Source organism: Gallus gallus, chromosome 1 (genome assembly GCF_016699485.2).
Source record: "Gallus gallus isolate bGalGal1 chromosome 1, bGalGal1.mat.broiler.GRCg7b, whole genome shotgun sequence".
Lineage (NCBI taxonomy): Eukaryota > Metazoa > Chordata > Aves > Galliformes > Phasianidae > Gallus > Gallus gallus.
In genome coordinates, this window is record NC_052532.1 from 59232557 (window position 1) to 59251959 (window position 19403).

The 19403-nt window shown below is 48.1% G+C and overlaps 4 protein-coding genes across 14 annotated transcripts in view; 3 read left to right on the top strand and 1 right to left on the bottom strand.

Moving 5' to 3' along the window:
• BICD1 (BICD cargo adaptor 1) overlaps positions 1 to 19403 on the bottom strand; it is a 193494-nt gene that overhangs the window by 106003 nt on the left and 68088 nt on the right. The window lies entirely within an intron of this gene.
• On the top strand, positions 702 to 4536 carry LOC121109209. Its single transcript, XM_040702599.2, has 2 exons — positions 702 to 982; positions 1156 to 4536. Exon 2 carries the CDS (start codon positions 1239 to 1241, stop codon positions 2244 to 2246), a length of 1008 nt encoding a protein of 335 aa, XP_040558533.1. The 5' UTR covers positions 702 to 982; positions 1156 to 1238; the 3' UTR covers positions 2247 to 4536.
• On the top strand, positions 4556 to 6850 carry LOC121109210. The gene is made up of 2 exons (XM_040702609.2): positions 4556 to 4836; positions 5010 to 6850. The coding sequence occupies exon 2, from the start codon at positions 5093 to 5095 to the stop codon at positions 6098 to 6100; it is 1008 nt and encodes a 335-aa protein (XP_040558543.1). The 5' UTR covers positions 4556 to 4836; positions 5010 to 5092; the 3' UTR covers positions 6101 to 6850.
• LOC121109211 lies at positions 8410 to 10354 on the top strand. The gene is made up of 2 exons (XM_040702618.2): positions 8410 to 8690; positions 8864 to 10354. Exon 2 carries the CDS (start codon positions 8947 to 8949, stop codon positions 9952 to 9954), a length of 1008 nt encoding a protein of 335 aa, XP_040558552.1. The 5' UTR covers positions 8410 to 8690; positions 8864 to 8946; the 3' UTR covers positions 9955 to 10354.

Here is a 19403-nt window from a genome sequence, read left to right on the forward strand (position 1 = left end):
TCAGTACCTGGTGGCCCCAGTCCCACATGATGCTCATTTCTCCACTTGCACGCACATACACGTCTTGGGCCTTGCAAGGGAGTGATTATGCAAGGGAGCGAAGGAAATCTATGGCAGAACGAGCGTAAGCCAACCAAAGTCAGACAACTCAGAGAATTCGGTAAAACAAGGACCACTCTCCCCTTTCATAATGCCTCCAGAAGCACAAGCAGCTTGCCTGGCTCTGGAGACGACCTTTCGGAGAAAATATTAAAAAAACATACCGCCTCCAAATCTCATTACAAGACCTCATCTTTCTCCGTGCACTAAATTAGGATTTGGTAGTGCAATACCGCTCACATCTGGTTGACAAGTTTCTACCATACTTCACAGTCTGGCTTGCCTGGGACATACAGAGCAAAGAGGAATTGCCACAGGCCGCATATAAAATAAAGAATACACTTCACGTATGTAGGAAACAGGACTTGCTTTTCATGCTTATTTTTTATTAAGACATTTGAGCGTTTCACTCATGAAAAACATCACTAAAAGTCACACAAGGACATCAAAAGTTAGTAGCCAAGCGGGGCCACGTTACACGCCGTCCAGGCCATGGGTTGACGCATCTGCTTTAGCGGTAGGCCTGGCAGAGTTCAGTTAATAGCTGGACTTGAGGAGGAGGTCTTAGAGGTCTTTTCCAACCCCAATGACGTCACCAAGCAAGCAGGCTACGACATCACCGGGCAACAGATTGTGACTGCGTGGCCTTCACTGCTCCTATTGGGGCGCTAGCAGAGCCTGGCTCAGTCTGGCTCGTTCCTGGCTTCCTGCTGAGCAGCTCTGTGCGGTTTGGAAGGCGAGCAAGAATTTGGCTGTGCTGGACCGTGCCTGTGGCTGCTTCCGGCAGTTCCCAGTGCCCGTCCTCACAGCACTGCTTCTGTTTCCCTGGCCCTGCCCAGTGCAGGCAGCCAGGGCCCCGCAGGACGTACCCGCGGCAGCGGAGGTGAGCGGTGCAAGGACACGTCCCTGGGGTGCCTGGTCCCGTGCTGGTGGCGGAGCACAAGACCGCCCAGCTGTGAGGACAGGAGGGCTTCCTGCTGAGTACATGGGGCTTTTCTTCACTATGCCCTGGGACCACGAGTGACCGTGACCTCTCTTCCTCTCTTCCTCTTGCAGTGCGTGACACCAGTGCTGCGGCAACCGTGAAGGAGGGCAGTTTGTCACCCAACGCTCTCCTCACCTGCAGCAGCCAGAAGACCATGGCCGCAGCAGAGGCATGGACGTGTCCTGTCTGCCGTGAGGCACGACGGGACGTGGCGTATGCAACACCGTGCAACCATCAGTTCTGCCTCGGCTGCATCCAGCGGTGGGCCATGCTGAAAACCAGCTGCCCGCTCTGCAGGACAGCCATGAGGACCATCAAGGTCTCCGTGTGGGGAGATGAACATCACGTCGAGTGCGTCGTCTCCCCACCCGCAGTGCCGCTCCCTGCCCAATTCCACCACGGCAGCACCACCCGCCCCAGCGGCACTGCGGCACACGCTCCATCCTCTGGGCCGCTGCCGCCACAGCAGAGGGCTGCAGGGCCACAGAGGAGCGTGAGAGTGGGCGGCCTCCTGCCGCAGGAGTGGGCGGCAGCGTTCAGGGAGCGACGCCACATCCTCGACCCCGTGCTGCCCGGCCTGCACCAGAAGCTCTCCGCCATCCATGGGATCCCGTGGTGGCAGGTCAGGTCCACCGAGAGCCTGTTCCTGTGCTGCCTGTGTCAGCTGGGGCTGGACAGGGATGCCATGGCCCGGTGCATAGAGCCCAGCGTGGGACCCATCGCCACGCCAATCATCAACTGGCTCACTGACACCATCGTCAGCCTCTGTGGCCGGGAGGTGCGCAGGATGTGGGGCCTCGAGGACGAGAGCACTGCCGGGGGGCAGGAGGACAGCCCCACGGCTTCCTCCCCACAGACAACCCTCGCCCCCAGCAGCTCTGAGGGTCCCAGTGCCGAGGAGATCCCCGGCACATCCAGCAGAGCCCTTCACGGGGGTGCCGCTCAGCTCCCCGCCGCCCCCAGCCCCAGGGAGCAGCAGCAGCCCCGTGACGAGCAGGGGCAGGAGGCAGCAGGGCCCAGTGCCCAGCGCTGCAGCTGCTCAGCTCCAGGCCGGGGCAGGAAGCGCTCTGCTGGGGGGCCCCGGCGCCCCACGAAGAGGAGGGCCAGCAGCACCCAACGTGCTCCCCAGCCCTGCAAGAGGCCGCCCCCACGGCGCCTCTAGCGGGGCTTACGCTCCCTTTTAAAATAACAAATATATACATTTCAAAAAAAGAATACGCCACTGAGAAAGTCTCGTTCTTAACCAAAACACAGCTGCTACTGCCACGTGCACACTGCTGCTCCCTGGAGGTATTCAAAAGAGTGTCCACGGGGCACTCAGGGACACGCTTTTGCGTGTGGCCATCCAACCTTTGGCGTGCCTGGGACACGCTGAGGGAAGAGCTTTTGTCTCAGGCCACATATCAAATATACAACACAGTTAACCGATACAACTAACAAAACAGCTCTTCTTAAGTACATTTACTAGGAATATTTTTCTAAAGAGCGCCACCAAAGCATAAAACTGAAAATGGAGTCACAGCTATACGCACACCTGTTTCACACAATGCCACTGCAGGTTGGGTGTTCCCTCCGAGCGCTGGATAAGCTCATGCCTCTAGAACAGCTCATATCATGCGTGGTACTGATTATCATGGCAAAGGAACCACAGGTTGCCTGCTTCACACCAAAAGGGATAATCAAAGCATGAGATTGCTGTAAATTGTTCCCAATGTAATCCACGAGGAGTTCAATTCATTTCGTATTGAGCTAAAAACAAACAAACAAACAAGCAAACAATTCTGTTTATCTACTCAACCAAAGTGAGAAAAAAAGGAAGTAGGAAAGGAGCTTGGTTGATGCTCTTCACATCTAGAGCACCAGATCTGCTCCTAAGGAGAAGCACTCATCTAACATCCCAAGTTGTCTAAGATGGCGGACTGGCACTCTGCTGAGTAGCACTGCAGTCACACCACAGGTACCTACAGCAACCTCCTTTAAACAGAAGAAGGCGGCCCATGCCCCCATTCTCTGGGAACGATGGGGAATGACTTTTTACATGAGCTGACAGCAACAGGACAAGGCGGAATGGTTTTAACCTGAAGGAGGGGTGACTCAGATTAGAGGTCACGAGCGAGGAAATCCTTTACCAAGACGGAGGTCAGGCCCTGGCACAGCTGCCCAGAGAAGCTGTGGCTGCCCCACCCCTGGACGTGCTCAGGGCCAGGATGCACAGGGCCCTGGGCAGCCTGAGCTGCTGGGTGGCAGCCCTGCCCACGGCACGGGGTTGGGGCTGGGTGGGCTTTCAGATCCCTTCCAACCCAAACCGTCCTACGATACGACCAGATTCTACGATATCTACTTCTGCCCGTGCAGCAGATCAGGCTACCATGTGCTGCCCCTATACAAGAAAGCGACAATAGTCCAGATCCACCATTACATTTCACCACAGCAGTTTCCGTGGCACAGAAAGGCTGCCTTCCTCCCGCAATGGCTGCGCTCCTGAAGAGCAGGGGAGCAGCAGCACGGGCAGGACAAGGCTCCGGTCAGCAGCCACCAAGGGAGTGCTGAGCCTGCAAGCTACAGCTCTCACAGCATCGGATGACAGAGCTTCCCTTTCTAAAAGGAAGCCTTCACGTTTCACTACGAAAATCAGGATTTTTACCTAACGCTTATGAGGAACGAAACAAAACGGTGAGGAACGCTACCAAACCCGCCCTTCGCTCCTAACACATACAGAAGACCCTTTGCCAAGACCAGTCACTAAGAACTCAAGATACACGATGAGATCTCAGTACCTGGTGGCCCCAGTCCCACATGATGCTCATTTCTCCACTTGCACGCACATACACGTCTTGGGCCTTGCAAGGGAGTGATTATGCAAGGGAGCGAAGGAAATCTATGGCAGAACGAGCGTAAGCCAACCAAAGTCAGACAACTCAGAGAATTCGGTAAAACAAGGACCACTCTCCCCTTTCATAATGCCTCCAGAAGCACAAGCAGCTTGCCTGGCTCTGGAGACGACCTTTCGGAGAAAATATTAAAAAAACATACCGCCTCCAAATCTCATTACAAGACCTCATCTTTCTCCGTGCACTAAATTAGGATTTGGTAGTGCAATACCGCTCACATCTGGTTGACAAGTTTCTACCATACTTCACAGTCTGGCTTGCCTGGGACATACAGAGCAAAGAGGAATTGCCACAGGCCGCATATAAAATAAAGAATACACTTCACGTATGTAGGAAACAGGACTTGCTTTTCATGCTTATTTTTTATTAAGACATTTGAGCGTTTCACTCATGAAAAACATCACTAAAAGTCACACAAGGACATCAAAAGTTAGTAGCCAAGCGGGGCCACGTTACACGCCGTCCAGGCCATGGGTTGACGCATCTGCTTTAGCGGTAGGCCTGGCAGAGTTCAGTTAATAGCTGGACTTGAGGAGGAGGTCTTAGAGGTCTTTTCCAACCCCAATGACGTCACCAAGCAAGCAGGCTACGACATCACCGGGCAACAGATTGTGACTGCGTGGCCTTCACTGCTCCTATTGGGGCGCTAGCAGAGCCTGGCTCAGTCTGGCTCGTTCCTGGCTTCCTGCTGAGCAGCTCTGTGCGGTTTGGAAGGCGAGCAAGAATTTGGCTGTGCTGGACCGTGCCTGTGGCTGCTTCCGGCAGTTCCCAGTGCCCGTCCTCACAGCACTGCTTCTGTTTCCCTGGCCCTGCCCAGTGCAGGCAGCCAGGGCCCCGCAGGACGTACCCGCGGCAGCGGAGGTGAGCGGTGCAAGGACACGTCCCTGGGGTGCCTGGTCCCGTGCTGGTGGCGGAGCACAAGACCGCCCAGCTGTGAGGACAGGAGGGCTTCCTGCTGAGTACATGGGGCTTTTCTTCACTATGCCCTGGGACCACGAGTGACCGTGACCTCTCTTCCTCTCTTCCTCTTGCAGTGCGTGACACCAGTGCTGCGGCAACCGTGAAGGAGGGCAGTTTGTCACCCAACGCTCTCCTCACCTGCAGCAGCCAGAAGACCATGGCCGCAGCAGAGGCATGGACGTGTCCTGTCTGCCGTGAGGCACGACGGGACGTGGCGTATGCAACACCGTGCAACCATCAGTTCTGCCTCGGCTGCATCCAGCGGTGGGCCATGCTGAAAACCAGCTGCCCGCTCTGCAGGACAGCCATGAGGACCATCAAGGTCTCCGTGTGGGGAGATGAACATCACGTCGAGTGCGTCGTCTCCCCACCCGCAGTGCCGCTCCCTGCCCAATTCCACCACGGCAGCACCACCCGCCCCAGCGGCACTGCGGCACACGCTCCATCCTCTGGGCCGCTGCCGCCACAGCAGAGGGCTGCAGGGCCACAGAGGAGCGTGAGAGTGGGCGGCCTCCTGCCGCAGGAGTGGGCGGCAGCGTTCAGGGAGCGACGCCACATCCTCGACCCCGTGCTGCCCGGCCTGCACCAGAAGCTCTCCGCCATCCATGGGATCCCGTGGTGGCAGGTCAGGTCCACCGAGAGCCTGTTCCTGTGCTGCCTGTGTCAGCTGGGGCTGGACAGGGATGCCATGGCCCGGTGCATAGAGCCCAGCGTGGGACCCATCGCCACGCCAATCATCAACTGGCTCACTGACACCATCGTCAGCCTCTGTGGCCGGGAGGTGCGCAGGATGTGGGGCCTCGAGGACGAGAGCACTGCCGGGGGGCAGGAGGACAGCCCCACGGCTTCCTCCCCACAGACAACCCTCGCCCCCAGCAGCTCTGAGGGTCCCAGTGCCGAGGAGATCCCCGGCACATCCAGCAGAGCCCTTCACGGGGGTGCCGCTCAGCTCCCCGCCGCCCCCAGCCCCAGGGAGCAGCAGCAGCCCCGTGACGAGCAGGGGCAGGAGGCAGCAGGGCCCAGTGCCCAGCGCTGCAGCTGCTCAGCTCCAGGCCGGGGCAGGAAGCGCTCTGCTGGGGGGCCCCGGCGCCCCACGAAGAGGAGGGCCAGCAGCACCCAACGTGCTCCCCAGCCCTGCAAGAGGCCGCCCCCACGGCGCCTCTAGCGGGGCTTACGCTCCCTTTTAAAATAACAAATATATACATTTCAAAAAAAGAATACGCCACTGAGAAAGTCTCGTTCTTAACCAAAACACAGCTGCTACTGCCACGTGCACACTGCTGCTCCCTGGAGGTATTCAAAAGAGTGTCCACGGGGCACTCAGGGACACGCTTTTGCGTGTGGCCATCCAACCTTTGGCGTGCCTGGGACACGCTGAGGGAAGAGCTTTTGTCTCAGGCCACATATCAAATATACAACACAGTTAACCGATACAACTAACAAAACAGCTCTTCTTAAGTACATTTACTAGGAATATTTTTCTAAAGAGCGCCACCAAAGCATAAAACTGAAAATGGAGTCACAGCTATACGCACACCTGTTTCACACAATGCCACTGCAGGTTGGGTGTTCCCTCCGAGCGCTGGATAAGCTCATGCCTCTAGAACAGCTCATATCATGCGTGGTACTGATTATCATGGCAAAGGAACCACAGGTTGCCTGCTTCACACCAAAAGGGATAATCAAAGCATGAGATTGCTGTAAATTGTTCCCAATGTAATCCACGAGGAGTTCAATTCATTTCGTATTGAGCTAAAAACAAACAAACAAACAAGCAAACAATTCTGTTTATCTACTCAACCAAAGTGAGAAAAAAAGGAAGTAGGAAAGGAGCTTGGTTGATGCTCTTCACATCTAGAGCACCAGATCTGCTCCTAAGGAGAAGCACTCATCTAACATCCCAAGTTGTCTAAGATGGCGGACTGGCACTCTGCTGAGTAGCACTGCCGTCACACCACAGGTACCTACAGCAACCTCCTTTAAACAGAAGAAGGCGGCCCATGCCCCCATTCTCTGGGAACGATGGGGAATGACTTTTTACATGAGCTGACAGCAACAGGACAAGGCGGAATGGTTTTAACCTGAAGGAGGGGTGACTCAGATTAGAGGTCACGAGCGAGGAAATCCTTTACCAAGACGGAGGTCAGGCCCTGGCACAGCTGCCCAGAGAAGCTGTGGCTGCCCCACCCCTGGACGTGCTCAGGGCCAGGATGCACAGGGCCCTGGGCAGCCTGAGCTGCTGGGTGGCAGCCCTGCCCACGGCACGGGGTTGGGGCTGGGTGGGCTTTCAGATCCCTTCCAACCCAAACCGTCCTACGATACGACCAGATTCTACGATATCTACTTCTGCCCGTGCAGCAGATCAGGCTACCATGTGCTGCCCCTATACAAGAAAGCGACAATAGTCCAGATCCACCATTACATTTCACCACAGCAGTTTCCGTGGCACAGAAAGGCTGCCTTCCTCCCGCAATGGCTGCGCTCCTGAAGAGCAGGGGAGCAGCAGCACGGGCAGGACAAGGCTCCGGTCAGCAGCCACCAAGGGAGTGCTGAGCCTGCAAGCTACAGCTCTCACAGCATCGGATGACAGAGCTTCCCTTTCTAAAAGGAAGCCTTCACGTTTCACTACGAAAATCAGGATTTTTACCTAACGCTTATGAGGAACGAAACAAAACGGTGAGGAACGCTACCAAACCCGCCCTTCGCTCCTAACACATACAGAAGACCCTTTGCCAAGACCAGTCACTAAGAACTCAAGATACACGATGAGATCTCAGTACCTGGTGGCCCCAGTCCCACATGATGCTCATTTCTCCACTTGCACGCACATACACGTCTTGGGCCTTGCAAGGGAGTGATTATGCAAGGGAGCGAAGGAAATCTATGGCAGAACGAGCGTAAGCCAACCAAAGTCAGACAACTCAGAGAATTCGGTAAAACAAGGACCACTCTCCCCTTTCATAATGCCTCCAGAAGCACAAGCAGCTTGCCTGGCTCTGGAGACGACCTTTCGGAGAAAATATTAAAAAAACATACCGCCTCCAAATCTCATTACAAGACCTCATCTTTCTCCGTGCACTAAATTAGGATTTGGTAGTGCAATACCGCTCACATCTGGTTGACAAGTTTCTACCATACTTCACAGTCTGGCTTGCCTGGGACATACAGAGCAAAGAGGAATTGCCACAGGCCGCATATAAAATAAAGAATACACTTCACGTATGTAGGAAACAGGACTTGCTTTTCATGCTTATTTTTTATTAAGACATTTGAGCGTTTCACTCATGAAAAACATCACTAAAAGTCACACAAGGACATCAAAAGTTAGTAGCCAAGCGGGGCCACGTTACACGCCGTCCAGGCCATGGGTTGACGCATCTGCTTTAGCGGTAGGCCTGGCAGAGTTCAGTTAATAGCTGGACTTGAGGAGGAGGTCTTAGAGGTCTTTTCCAACCCCAATGACGTCACCAAGCAAGCAGGCTACGACATCACCGGGCAACAGATTGTGACTGCGTGGCCTTCACTGCTCCTATTGGGGCGCTAGCAGAGCCTGGCTCAGTCTGGCTCGTTCCTGGCTTCCTGCTGAGCAGCTCTGTGCGGTTTGGAAGGCGAGCAAGAATTTGGCTGTGCTGGACCGTGCCTGTGGCTGCTTCCGGCAGTTCCCAGTGCCCGTCCTCACAGCACTGCTTCTGTTTCCCTGGCCCTGCCCAGTGCAGGCAGCCAGGGCCCCGCAGGACGTACCCGCGGCAGCGGAGGTGAGCGGTGCAAGGACACGTCCCTGGGGTGCCTGGTCCCGTGCTGGTGGCGGAGCACAAGACCGCCCAGCTGTGAGGACAGGAGGGCTTCCTGCTGAGTACATGGGGCTTTTCTTCACTATGCCCTGGGACCACGAGTGACCGTGACCTCTCTTCCTCTCTTCCTCTTGCAGTGCGTGACACCAGTGCTGCGGCAACCGTGAAGGAGGGCAGTTTGTCACCCAACGCTCTCCTCACCTGCAGCAGCCAGAAGACCATGGCCGCAGCAGAGGCATGGACGTGTCCTGTCTGCCGTGAGGCACGACGGGACGTGGCGTATGCAACACCGTGCAACCATCAGTTCTGCCTCGGCTGCATCCAGCGGTGGGCCATGCTGAAAACCAGCTGCCCGCTCTGCAGGACAGCCATGAGGACCATCAAGGTCTCCGTGTGGGGAGATGAACATCACGTCGAGTGCGTCGTCTCCCCACCCGCAGTGCCGCTCCCTGCCCAATTCCACCACGGCAGCACCACCCGCCCCAGCGGCACTGCGGCACACGCTCCATCCTCTGGGCCGCTGCCGCCACAGCAGAGGGCTGCAGGGCCACAGAGGAGCGTGAGAGTGGGCGGCCTCCTGCCGCAGGAGTGGGCGGCAGCGTTCAGGGAGCGACGCCACATCCTCGACCCCGTGCTGCCCGGCCTGCACCAGAAGCTCTCCGCCATCCATGGGATCCCGTGGTGGCAGGTCAGGTCCACCGAGAGCCTGTTCCTGTGCTGCCTGTGTCAGCTGGGGCTGGACAGGGATGCCATGGCCCGGTGCATAGAGCCCAGCGTGGGACCCATCGCCACGCCAATCATCAACTGGCTCACTGACACCATCGTCAGCCTCTGTGGCCGGGAGGTGCGCAGGATGTGGGGCCTCGAGGACGAGAGCACTGCCGGGGGGCAGGAGGACAGCCCCACGGCTTCCTCCCCACAGACAACCCTCGCCCCCAGCAGCTCTGAGGGTCCCAGTGCCGAGGAGATCCCCGGCACATCCAGCAGAGCCCTTCACGGGGGTGCCGCTCAGCTCCCCGCCGCCCCCAGCCCCAGGGAGCAGCAGCAGCCCCGTGACGAGCAGGGGCAGGAGGCAGCAGGGCCCAGTGCCCAGCGCTGCAGCTGCTCAGCTCCAGGCCGGGGCAGGAAGCGCTCTGCTGGGGGGCCCCGGCGCCCCACGAAGAGGAGGGCCAGCAGCACCCAACGTGCTCCCCAGCCCTGCAAGAGGCCGCCCCCACGGCGCCTCTAGCGGGGCTTACGCTCCCTTTTAAAATAACAAATATATACATTTCAAAAAAAGAATACGCCACTGAGAAAGTCTCGTTCTTAACCAAAACACAGCTGCTACTGCCACGTGCACACTGCTGCTCCCTGGAGGTATTCAAAAGAGTGTCCACGGGGCACTCAGGGACACGCTTTTGCGTGTGGCCATCCAACCTTTGGCGTGCCTGGGACACGCTGAGGGAAGAGCTTTTGTCTCAGGCCACATATCAAATATACAACACAGTTAACCGATACAACTAACAAAACAGCTCTTCTTAAGTACATTTACTAGGAATATTTTTCTAAAGAGCGCCACCAAAGCATAAAACTGAAAATGGAGTCACAGCTATACGCACACCTGTTTCACACAATGCCACTGCAGGTTGGGTGTTCCCTCCGAGCGCTGGATAAGCTCATGCCTCTAGTGCATGTAAGAGTTTAAGTCACGTCGCGATACTGTTAGTCGTTTGCTGATAAATAGGAGTCCAAGCTGCAGGAAGCAGGAACCTTCATGATATTAAGTGTAACACGATAAAAAGAAAACAACCACCTGAACCATCTAATGGTAAAAATGGAGTAATTTCGAGATTGGTCATAAGAGACAAGAAACACACTCCCCTTAATCCATCAGAAGGATCTTCTAGAACTCTTCATTGATATCCTGGTCTCCATCCATGTATTAGAACAGTAATTCTGTATATAATTAAAAGGAAAATGAATTTCAATATATGATCGAAAGATTGCTGCTTATGCTTGGTTGGTAGTGTAATGCCACAACGTTATGTAATACTGTAGCAGTAAAAAGGAAGAGGAATTGCTTTAGGATATGTCCAAAACTGGGAGGCTTCAGCAGAGCAGTCAGGTAGCCATCTTTTTTAAAGAAGCACACAGGAATTAAAGAAAAGAAATAAAAACAAGTGAAGCACAGGCTGCTGTTGAAGTCATTATAGAGACAAAAGAGGAATCAAAGTAAAGGTGATTACATTTTGAGTAACTCACAAACAGCAGCTTCAGAATCTTGGCAGGAAGAATAGGTCCAGTAACAGCCATGAAAGTGGGGACAATAGAAATGGAAACATTCAGCATGACTCATTTAGCAGGACATTCTGAAAGTCCTAAAGAACACAGTGAATACTCTCCCTACACTCCATTAGAAACAAAATAAACCAAATGCAAAATCTTTGTGCCAGAGCACATTATTAAACAGAGAGAGATGTGGATCATAAGTGAAGCAGAAATGAGCAAATTATTACTGAAATGAAATTAGATGCCAGTCAAGTTAGAACCGCACCAAATTATATTAAGCCCTTAAACAGGGAGACATGAGTGATTTGCAATGGAAGGGTAAAATATAGATCAAAATCAAATTGCTCAAGCAACCAGAATAGTAGATGACTGTGTTGTGCTCAATTCAGAAATGCAAGCTAATCCAATAACTAAAAATGAGCTAGTAAGATGGAATTGTTGAGTCCTGCAGTGCTTTAAAGACTTCACTGCATTATCAGATGGCCTTTATACTACACGGTCCTCAGATCTCATCTCTCCTTTTCTTATTGCTCTTCACAAAAGTCACTGCAGAGAACTGCAGCTGCATTTGTGCTCAAGAACCAGAAGGAACACAGTCACAATGAAGGCAGCTTCAAACAAACAGAATATGAAGGATGAAGTCATCTCCTGAAGGTGATTACTGCCCCCACTAGAGAGCAGCAGTTAGGCTGAGTGAGCAAATATCTGAAGGGTTGAATGATTTTACAGGAAGAAAAAGATGAATTCCTGCATGCTTTTTTAATGAAGATGAAGAAAGGCCTATTTAAATGGTAATCTATTACAATGAAGGACCAGAAAGTCAAGCAAAATTTAAGGATGAGGAAGAAACAATAAGAAAGAGAAACGGCTATCTCACAAGTTGGAATTAAAAGACAGAATGCCTGTAAAGGATACTAGAAACAAAGACTGTAAATGGCACAAAACACAGGAACAGAATTGGGTCTAGGATTAATTAGATAAATGGGATGAAGATACAGCTGAGGTAAGAAATGTGGTGCTGTTGGACTGGGTCCAGAGGAGAGCCACAGAGATGATAGGAGAGGATGGAGCACCATTCCTATGCAGAAAGGCTGAGAGAGTTGAGCTTGTTCAGCTTGAGAAGGCTCTGGGGGAACCTCATTTAAGCCTTGCAGTATTCTAAAGGAGTTTATAATTAGGAGGGAGAATGAATTTTAACAGAAACAGATAGTGATAGAATCATATCAGAATCATAGAATGGCCTGAGTTGAAAAGGACCACAATGATCATTGAGTTTCAACTACTCTGCTATGTGCAGGGTCACCAGCCACCAGACCAGGCTGCCCAGAGCCACATCCAGCCCGGCCTTAAATGTCTCCAGAGATGGGGCAACCTCCACAACCTCCTTGGGCAACCTGTTCCAGTGCGTCACCACCCTCTGGGTGAAAAACTTCCTCCTAATATCTAACCTAAACCTCCCCTGTCTCAGTTTAAAACTATTCCCCCTTGTCCTATCACTATCCACCCTTGTAAACAGCCGTTCCCCCTCCTGTTTATATCCTCCCTTCAAGTACTGGAAGAACACAATGAGGTCTCCCCGGAGCCTTCTCTTCTCCAAGCTAAACAAGCCCAGTTCCCTCAACCTTTCCTCATAGGAGAGGTGCTCCAGCCCTCTGATCATCTTAGTGGCCCTCCTCTGGACCCGCTCCAAGAGCTCCATGTCCTTCCTGTACTGGGGGCCCCAGGCCTGGACACAGTACTCCAGATGGGGCCTCACAAGAGCTGAGTAGAGGGGCACAATCACCTCCCTCTGCCTGCTGGCCACCCCTTTTTTAATGCAGCCCAGAACACAGTTGGCCTCCCAGGCTGGAAGCACACACTGCTGGCTCACATAAAAGGGAATGGCTTTAAACTAAACAAGTTAAGATTTAGACTAGATGTCATCAGGGAATTCTTTACCCAGTCCTGGCACAGCTGCCCAAAGAAGCTGTGGCTGCCCCATCCCTGGAGGAACTCAGGGCCAGGTTGGATGGGGCCCTGGGCAGCTGAGATGCTTGTGGCAGCCCTGCCTATGGCAGGGGGTTGGGGCTGGGTGGGCTTTATGATTCCTTCCAATCCAAGCCATTCTGTGAAATCAGTTTATAGTGAAGAGATCAGATTAATATAACAGTAATTGTTATATAATTGTAATAATAGGGCAAGAAAACAACAAACAAATCCTAATCCAAACCACCCCTTTATGTTAATTGATTCCAAAACAAGAGTAAGCAGTATTTAACAGGCTTAAGTACCAGAGGCAATCAGAGGAACTACGTAAATAAGAGATGCAATTCAGAGACAGATAAAAAGCATATGTGAAGGACCAGGTGTTACAGCTGCTAAGTGCAAGAAAATAGGTATTTAGCAAAGAAAAGGATTGTCTATGTTCAAATCAAGATGGACTGAAAGGAAGACAAGAAGATATATTGGGCAGCTTGTTTCTAAGGAACAGTGATTTGGTGCCGATTTAGCTAAATTATGTCTGTGAAGTAGTTTGAGTGTAACTGGATTTCTTTGGTTTACCAATATTAGACAATAAATGTCTGGTCCAGAAGAAAAAAATGAGAATATTTGGATGAAAACACCTATTACTGGTCCAGCCAGAATCCCACAGAGCCAGTACATATATCTTGCAGAAGCTGAGGAGCAATGGATGTTTACAACCAATAATTTAGGTCAGCAGCAGGTGTGCATCACCGTGCAGCAGCCTGGCATTATGTGCAGCTCTCGAGTCTGCTGCAGCACTGACAAAACAACAGACTGAATTCTAAATACACAGCATAGTCCCAAATCCAATAGAATGAGCCTCAAATCTTTGAACTCCACCATCTCCAGCTGTAGCTAAAAATGTTGTAACTGTTGGAAGGGCTGAATGGTGTTCAGCAAATCATTTAGCAAATTCATTTTTTACAGTTCCCTTAGTGGAATAATGTTGCTGTAAGTTCACTTCGATGTCCCAAGAGAAGCAGCACTGCTTTACTAATAGGTCACAGGCTTTCCTGAATGCACCTGCTCTTCATCCACAATTGCTACAGTTATACTCCCAGATAAATCAGTGATACCTACCCAACATTCGAAGGTGGTTAAAAATAAATGGTCTAACAGGATGGTAAATTACAAATCTTCGTATCCTGCAAATTCAGATTTGGTCTGAACTTGTTTCTCAAATTCAGACAGATAGGGAACAATCTTCACTGTGTGTAGCTTTAAACAGAACTTATAGTATCACATTAAAAAAAAAAAAAAAAACCTTTGAAGGAGACTGGAGATAGAGTAGCAACAAGCAACAGCTTCCAGAATACCCTATACTGCAACCACACAGGCTCAGCATCCAAAGAAGCTAACAAATTGAAGCAGTTGCTCAAGCAAGAAGATAATGTTTCTGGAGACAACCCAACTACTTCAAAGTACTGCGGAGAGTTTGGAACTGCAGTTGATTTGCATCAAATCGATGTCTTCAAGAAGCTCACCCAGAAGGAGTGTCAGGCAAGGAATACTCACACAGCGGACTGAGATGCAGATAAATTCAAATTGAGAGGCAGAGATATATAATAAATCTGATAAAGAGACTTTGTTTATCAAGCTTCAGAGGTGCAAGCAAGCCATTAACGAGTAAAGATCCCAAATCCATTTAGAGTAAATAATCAATACTGAGCTGAAAGTTTCTTACTTTCTTACTAAGTGAAAGTTTCAAGTTTTAGTAAATAATCAAGCAGAACCATTGCTCCCTGAACAGCCTACATTTTCATTAGTTTCAAAGAGTCCATGCAGTGTGCTGTATTTAAGTTTGTATGAAATACCATGTTTGAATATTACAAGAAGCAAAACTAAGCCAATTAAGTATGCAAATGTCCACTATGTTAAACTATACCTGTGGAGAACTTCAATATAAGTATTGAGGTTGCTGCGAAGGGGAATGTATGGTAGTATCTGGGTGCAAGAGCACCAGAAGATTCCAGGAAAAGATCATCAAGATATCAGTATATCTTCACACCATTTCTCAAGACATGTAATTCAGAAGACAGAAGATTCGATACTCATGGCTTGTTAAAGATAGGGTTGGCACCCAAGACACTTAAATAACAACGTAAAGGCAGTTTACAGACTAGAGTTAGGATGACCCCAACTGATCACAGCTGCAGTTCTTAAAGGATACAAAACATTCATCTCAACCAGCACATTACCAAAGTAATGGCACATTGACAACTTGACTTCCTTGTTCTCTGTGCAATCAGAAGAAACCTTGACAGAGCACTTGAACACACATTTGCCTAGGTATTTGTGAGAACGTGGCTATGAAAGTGTGTGTGAGTGAAGTCAATTTTGGATTAAAAAAAATTGACTTCCTCTCCTATACCTAATATTTTGGTTCTTACAGAAACATTTGCATACAGAAGCAAGTTATTTGCAGTCCATCACTGAAAAAAAAATCTATACTTTCTAAGGTAAGCCCACAGTATTTGAAATATAGAGCCCTATCAAGAGGATGATAGCAATAGTCGACATGAGTCAGGGGCACATGACTTGGCTGTTTGGACTTGTGAGATAATGGTTACCTGAACAGGTCACTACTAAAGAGGAAACTGTCATAATCTGAAGAGAATTCAGTTTAAGCCTGTGCCAATTGTATTGCTGTAATTAGGTGATAAAACATTAGAGAGAGATTTTATGTGCCCTTTTACCATTACTAAAATGAATTCCCAGCTTCTCTAAGAAATCTGGGAATCCAAAATGAATAAATTATCACTAAGGTATTATGACTATCTTGAAAATACAAAAGGAAAGAAAGAAAACAAAATGAAACCAGATCTTGGCTATTTTGATAGAAGTTGAGCTGCCTCTAAGGTATCCAAACAAGACATTAGATACGCCATTTGGTTTCCGTTTTTCATCGTAACTGCATATGTACTTTTCATCATACTGACATCCTGGTCTATACTGATAAACACTTACATATTGTCCTATTACTCTGAAAAGAAGCATGTATTTCTAGTATTCAGCCTAAGTTTTCTAAAGGCCACATTCCAGTCAGAAGATGGTGAAGCTTGGATACAACAAATACGTGAATCAAGATCTTGGGCTCAACAAGTGGCTACAATTTTATAGACTACATTTTACAGCAGATTAAACAGTTAATGTAATGGTCTCTTGTGGCTTTCAGATTTATTCTGCTCTTAAAATTCTTAGTCTTTTAAAAACACATTTGAAAGAAGCTCGTTAACCTTTCTCTTTATATAAATTTAACGCTGAAAGTATTATACTGGTAACTACTGAGTTCACTTCAGTTCGCAGAAATCAGTGTTTTAATATCATAATTACATTGACCAGCACTGTCACCATCCCCAAAAGCCTATATTTCATCTTCAATATTAACATAACTCCTAAAAAAAATAAAACCAAATGAGTTAGATATCATTGAAAGGTATCAGGAGGAGAGTTAGAAGTTACACAGGAGTTACAAGTTAGTTTCTTGGTTTCTTTTATGCCTATCTTGTAAACTTCAGACTAACGTCCAGTATGACCACTTTCCTTTCACTTTACCTATCTTTCGGCACCAACACACCTCACTGCTACTTGACTAAGTTAATGAATAATTAACTAAGATAATTTTTCTCTTAGGTAACTGAAACTTACAGGTACCACTTCCAATATGAATAAATAATAGCGTACTGACAGGAATATGGTACGCAGAAGGATGGTGGAGATGGATCAATGTTCATTTTATTTGCTGAGTAGATACTACAGTGATCATGCTTTTTAACATCATCACATCATCCCGCTAATGTTTGTCAATACTAAAGAAAATAGCCCATTTGTTTCAAAGGGTTTCAGGTATAAAGCACCTATATTTCTGCACCTCAAAGTTCTTTGAATTTTAAAAGGCAGGAGGTTGGTGCTTTAGAAACATCAAGTCACTTGTAACCTACTTTCAAATCAGGCACTCATAAGTAATTTATGTTATTTTGAAGCTTCCTAGAAAGATGAATTCTAGTTAGCATTTCCACTCAAAAAATGGAGCCGAAGGCCTTCTGTAGATCTAAGATAAAGAAAAATAATTATAACAAAATTTCAATTTGAAGAGCAATGAGCATAGGATTTGATAAAGGGAAGGAATCAAAATTCCTTCTCCACCCTCCTCCAGGACTGTGTAAACAGGAAATATTTCCACGTCTTGAAATAGGGGATATAATTTATCATACCTTGATTCCTCTGTTTAAATTACCAAACTGAATCAGTCAATGTTTACTGTCTTTAACTGGTTGATTTAAATTTTATAAGGCATTTTTGATAAGGGCAGTCAAGAAAGAAGAGCTTTTGTTCTGTCTTTAAATACCCAGGGAAGTGATGGAGACCCTGGAGGCGTTCAAGAAACATGTGGATGTGACACTGAGGGACATGGTTACTGAGCAAGGTTGTGATGGTTTGATAACTGAACTGGATGACCTTTTCCAACCTTAATGATTCTACAAAATAAGACTGCTAGTATAAGCACTATTCCTGGCAATGGCAGGAGACTGCAACTTTTTTAGACCGTAAAGAACAGTTCTGTACTCTTCACTAGTGAGACAACAGAAAACACTGAGCTTAAAAAGTCAGAAACTTCGCATTCCTTGTTTCTCTCTTTAAAAATAATGCTTCAAAATAGTTTGTGTACGTATAAGTCATCACTTGATGTTGCAATGGTGTATTTTTAAAGACTCATCAGAATCTTTTAGAAAGCCTGCATAAATGTCTTAAGGTAAATCACACAGCAGGAAGGACAGAAATGCTACCATAATTCTTTATTAAAACAACTGTGGCCCAAAGAGACAGAAACCATAACAATAAAATTACAGTCCATTTTACTGCTGCTGAAATAACCTCCTGATTTGAAGAAAATATCCACATTTTCACCCAAAGTACCGTAACTGTCAACTGTGACTATTCTTCAAACCATAAGAGTTCAGTGCATTTCTGTACTCAGAACTTAAACTGGAAAATCCCTATTACAAATAACAGTTTTGATATAACCTAATTAGATTCTGAGCTGTTAAAAAACTGACAGTGAGTGATGGCCTGGCTGCTTACCCTATTATTTCTGCTGAACCAGAAAGAAACCCTTACGTTAATAACAGTACTTTTCTAGAAGCCTTTTAAGATAAAACACTACATGCAATAAGGAACATGAATTATTCTTCTGAAAGTACCTTGAAATGACCACTGAAAGATCAGCAGACAATGGTGTGCTAATAGCTAGCACTGGGGACAATCAAGGGTTATTGTAAAGGACAGTGTTGAAGTAACAAGGATTGCCTAGACCTCTTACATAACTTGTATAAAGGTATGTTCATGTAGAATCAGTAACTAGTGCAAAAAAATAGACATTCAGAATGGCCATGAACTTAGTAGAACGGGTCAGAACAGATGTGTTTGTTTCATCGGGGTGGTCCCACTGGTTTCCACACAACTGTTTTTGACAGGTAGCTTATTCATCACAGAAATTAGATAAGAAAATACAGCATTTTCAGTGCCCAAATTTATATATATATATGTAATATATTTAAGTATATATATATATAAATATATGTAACATAAATATATGTATATATATGTATATGCATGTATATATATGTACATATATACACATATAGTTAATTAATATACATGCAAGTGTCCTTGTAGGATAGCCAAAAAAGTTAATGTCAAAAGCCTGAATCCACTGACAGGTCCAAGGGTAACAACTAGAGACTTCTATCATGCTCTTCACTAGGATCGTAAATAACTGATTCCTTTTAAAAGCAGGCTCCTCATCTAAGCCAGTAGGCTTTGACTTGTGGCTTGTGTCTTCACAGCTAAGATCAATTACTTTGGACTAAGTTTCTTCCCAGCTTGTGTGCCCGTGACAGGAGAAGCCATATCTCCAGGTTGCAAAGAAACAACCTAGCTGCATGGCTGTAACATAAGGTACCAGCAAAGACCATAGACAAACAAGCAGAAATGCTACAAGAGACAAGAGGGAACAGAATAAACAAATTTCAGCATTTTAAGACAAACACAATAGAGACACTTCCGTATCTTCAACATTTCTATTGCTGTGACAGCTGCTCTGAAGTTAGGACAGTTGAATTTCAAGTACATGTGATATATGGCATCATTAGAACCACAAATAAGCTTGGACTTCAGAAAAAAACAACAGTTCATGGAATTTACAAAGACCACATACTTGCATTCCTTATTTTGTCACTAACGACATATCCACCACTCAACTCATGAGAAGACACCTGCTCACCCAGAACCCATAATACTGCAATAGCGATTCACCTACCAACATGACAGAGACAGCAGCATACGTGAGCATCTTTAACAGCTTGATCAAATTTACAGAACAAAGCTGCTGCCTGTTCTAATATA

Excerpts from the sequence above, each read along its gene's own strand:
- LOC121109209 (XM_040702599.2), top strand. The coding sequence starts at position 1,239 with ATGGCCGCAGCAGAGGCATGGACGTGTCCTGTCTGCCGTGAGGCACGA.
- LOC121109210 (XM_040702609.2), top strand. The coding sequence starts at position 5,093 with ATGGCCGCAGCAGAGGCATGGACGTGTCCTGTCTGCCGTGAGGCACGA.
- LOC121109211 (XM_040702618.2), top strand. The coding sequence starts at position 8,947 with ATGGCCGCAGCAGAGGCATGGACGTGTCCTGTCTGCCGTGAGGCACGA.